The following is a 3822-nucleotide window of genomic DNA, read 5'->3' as shown; positions in this document are numbered from 1 at the left end:
GAGAGACTGATGGAGGTTCAGAGAGAGACTGATGAAGGTTCAGAGACTGATGGAGGTTCAGAGAGAGACTGATGGAGGTTCAGAGAGAGACTGATGGAGGTTCAGAGAGAACTGGATGGAGGTTCAGAGAGAGACTGATGAAGGTTCAGAGAGAGACTGATGAAGGTTCAGAGAGAGACTGATGAAGTTCAGAGAGAGACTGATGAAGGTTCAGAGAGAGACTGATGAAGGTTCAGAGAGAGTCTGATGAAGGTTCAGAGAGTCTGATGAAGGTTCAGAGAGAGACTGATGAGGTTTCAGAGAGAGACTGATGAAGGTTCAGAGAGAGACTGATGAGGTTCAAGAGCTGATGAGGTTCAGAGAGGACTGATGAAGGTTCAGAGAGACTGCGTCTCATTCAGATTCCAACTGTGATACTTGAGAGGTGAGACAGGTAGAGACAAACAGACAGGTAGAGAAGGTAGAGTGAGCCTGTTTTAGATATTGTAACTACGCAAGGAATACAACTCAAAGTGGTTACCTGTTACAAATACCTTGGTATCTGGCTTGATGACTGTCTCTCTTTTAAACTTCATGTCAATAACCTGCTTAAAAAGCTGAGGGTTAGGCTAGGTTTCTTCTACAGGAACAAGTCCTGTTTCTCACTTGAGGCCAGGAAAAGGCTCAGTGACCTTTGACCTGTGCTGGACTCTGGTGATCTGGTCTATATGAATGCACCTGCCCATTGCCTGGTCAAGTTAGATGCTGCGTATCACAGCGCTCTGTACAGTCACAAACTGTAAAGCATTAACCCATCACTGTACCCTGTATGCAAGGGCTGGTTTGCTTTCACTAACTGTACGGAGGCTCAGTCACTGGTACCTTTTTATATACAAAGCCATGTTGGGTAAACCTCCATCTTATATCTGCTCCCTGATCTCACGGAGAATTGTAAGTGGCTACTGCCTGAGATCGCATGCTGTGGTTTTATTAAATGAGCCAGCTGCTAGCTGTCTTAGGGAAGACAGCTTTTAGATGCGCAGCTCCTCTGTCTTGGAACAGTCTGCAAATTAAATGGAAACTGAGGCAATCTGGTGCCACTAAATGTTTTTAAAGCTCGGTTGGATGCGACTCAATCGGAAGCTGTTGGTACCTGTTTTTATGTGGATAGTTATGTAAATGATGCTGAATGATGTACTTTTGTTGTTCTGTTTATGTTTTTATGTTTCATGTGGAACTACTTGAGCAGGTCTCCCTTGAAAAAGAGATCAATGATCTCAATGGGATACACCTGGGTAAATAAAGGTTTGAGATGAAATGAAATGAGAGACAGACAGACAGACAGACAGACACAGACAGACAGACAGACGACAGACAGACAGACAGACAGACAGACAGACAACAGACAGACAGACAGACAGACAGACACAGACATACGACAGACAGACGACAGACAGACAGACAGACATACAGACAGACAGACAGACGACAGACAGAACAGACAGACAGACAGACAGAGACAGACAGACACACAGGAGACAGACAGACAGACAGACAGACAGACAGACACAGACAGACAGACAGACAGACAGACATACAGACAGACAGACGACAGACAGACAGACAGACAGACAGACAGACAGACAGACAGACAGACCACAGACACACAGACAACAGACAACAGCACACAGACAGACAGACAGACAGACAGACACAGACAGACAGACAGACAGACAGACAGACAGACACACAGACAGACAGACAGACACAGACAGACAGACAGACAGACAGACAGACAGACAACGAGACAGACAGACAGACAGACAGACAGACAGGCAGACAGAGAGACAGACAGACAGACAGACAGCAGACAGACAGACAGACACAGACAGGAGAGACAGACAGACAACAGACAGACAGACAGACAGACAGACAGACAGACAGACACACGACAGACAGACAGACAGACACAGACACGACAACAGACAGACAGACAGACAGGTGTGGGGACAGGTAGCTATTGTGTATTGCACATACAGGTAGGCATGCAATATAAACTTATTGGCTATCTTCCAGAGGCTCCGCCCCCCTCTCTTCTGTGTCGGCCAATCCCATGTGAGGAGGGCGGGCTCTGCAGGCTGCGGCGAGGGATGTGAGGATGAGGAGGAGCAGGAAGAGGAGGAGAGGGGGGGGTCAGGAGGGGGTTCAGTCTGTAGCCTCTCCCCTCCCCCACCTGACCCGGCAAACTGCAGGTGAGGCGCCTCCCTCTCCCCCCCCTCCAGGTAGGAGAGCTGCCGGAGGTCCAGCTCCATGGAGACCCCCTCCCCCCTCTCTCCCCCCGGACCTCCCCCCCTCCGGGCCCTGCGGGGGAGGTGGGGTGGGGGGGGAGGCTGTCGGGGAGCAGGGACTGGATCTTTGGGAGCCAGCGTTTACGGACCCGCCGGGCGTTGGTTGCACATGTCCGCCGCGATGACGTCATCTCGCTCTCCTTAAAGTGAGGGGCGAAGTTCTGACAGTACACTGGGGAAGGGAGGGGGGAGAGAAGGGGGGGAGGGGTGAGTAAAAAATAATAAGTATGGATACGTTTCAACTTTAACGCAGCTCTCTCAAACCTGTGGAATATTTTTCCGATTAACGTCTTTTAAGTGTTTTTATGCTCTTCACACTCACTGATAATCACATCAAAGTTTATTTATAAAGCACATTTAAAAGAGATTTTTGGTCGGGCCAAAGTGCTGAACAATGTAATAAATACAGATATATAAAAAACACAGGGAAAAGTCAAGAGTCGTGCTCCGCTCCGACTGGAAGGCCAGAGAAGAGAGTGAGTCTTTAGTGTAGATTTACTGGTCCGGGCCGACCTCACATGGAGGGGCAGAAGGTGTCCAGAGCCTGGGGCCAGCTGCTGCGAAGGCTCGGTGGCCCTCGGGTTTTGAGCCTGGTCTTAGGCACTACCAGCAGCAGCTGTCCGCAACCTTAAGGCTCTGGAGCGCTGGAAGAGTTCAGATAGGAGGAAGCCACCCATTTAGGGCTTGAAAAACAATACAAGGAGTTTAAAATCAGTTCTGAACCGGAAGCCAGAGCAGTGAGATGCTTCTCTGCCCCTGGAAGCCAGAGCAGTGAGGATGCTTCTCTGCCCCTGGAAGCCAGAGCATGAGGATGCTTCTCTGCCCCTGGAAGCAGAGCAGTGAGGATGCTTCTCTGCCCCTGGAAGCCAGAGCAGTGAGGATGCTTCTCTGCCCCTGGAAGCCAGAGCAGTGAGGATGCTTCTCTGCCCCTGGAAGCCAGAGCAGTGAGGATGCTTCTCTGCCCCTGGAGCCAGAGCAGTGAGGATGCTTCTCTGCCCCTGGAAGCCAGAGCAGTGAGGATGCTTCTCTGCCCCTGGAAGCCAGAGCAGTGAGGATGCTTCTCTGCCCCTGGAAGCCAGAGCAGTGAGGATGCTTCTCTCTCTGCCCCTGGAAGCCAGAGCAGTGAGGATGCTTCTCTGCCCCTGGAAGCCAGAGCAGTGAGGATGCTTCTCTGCCCCTGGAAGACCAAGCAGTGAGGATGCTTCTCTGCCCCTGGAAGCCAGAGCAGTGAGGATGCTCTCTGCCCCTGGAAGACAGAGCAGTGAGGATGCTTCTCTGCCCCTGGAAGCCAGAGCATGAGGATGCTTCTCTGCCCCTGGAAGCCAGAGCAGTGAGGATGCTTCTCTGCCCCTGGAAGCCAGAGCATGAGGATGCTTCTCTGCCCCTGGAAGCCAGAGCAGTGAGGCCAGAACTGAGGTGATGTGGTCACGCTTATAGATAGATAGATATTATCAACATGTTTAAACCTTTATTAAGTTCTGCAGTGGTGTGTGTG

At 50.8% G+C, this 3822-nt stretch overlaps 1 protein-coding gene across 1 annotated transcript; it reads right to left on the bottom strand.

Annotated features, from left to right (window-relative positions):
* Positions 1–1940: 1940 nt before the first annotated feature.
* LOC117557573 (nucleus accumbens-associated protein 2-like) lies at positions 1941–2499 on the bottom strand (the record flags this gene model as incomplete). The annotated part of the gene is given in 2 exon segments (XM_034233454.1): positions 1941–2160; positions 2269–2499. Coding segments are annotated over 2 exon segments (347 nt in total), but the record flags the coding sequence as incomplete, so codon positions are not given.
* Positions 2500–3822: the final 1323 nt, after the last annotated feature.

This window comes from Gymnodraco acuticeps, unplaced genomic scaffold, assembly GCF_902827175.1.
Source record: "Gymnodraco acuticeps unplaced genomic scaffold, fGymAcu1.1, whole genome shotgun sequence".
Classification (NCBI taxonomy): Eukaryota; Metazoa; Chordata; class Actinopteri; order Perciformes; family Bathydraconidae; genus Gymnodraco; species Gymnodraco acuticeps.
The sequence above is the reverse complement of the archived record's forward strand: the minus strand, read 5'-3'. Positions and strand labels throughout refer to the sequence as shown.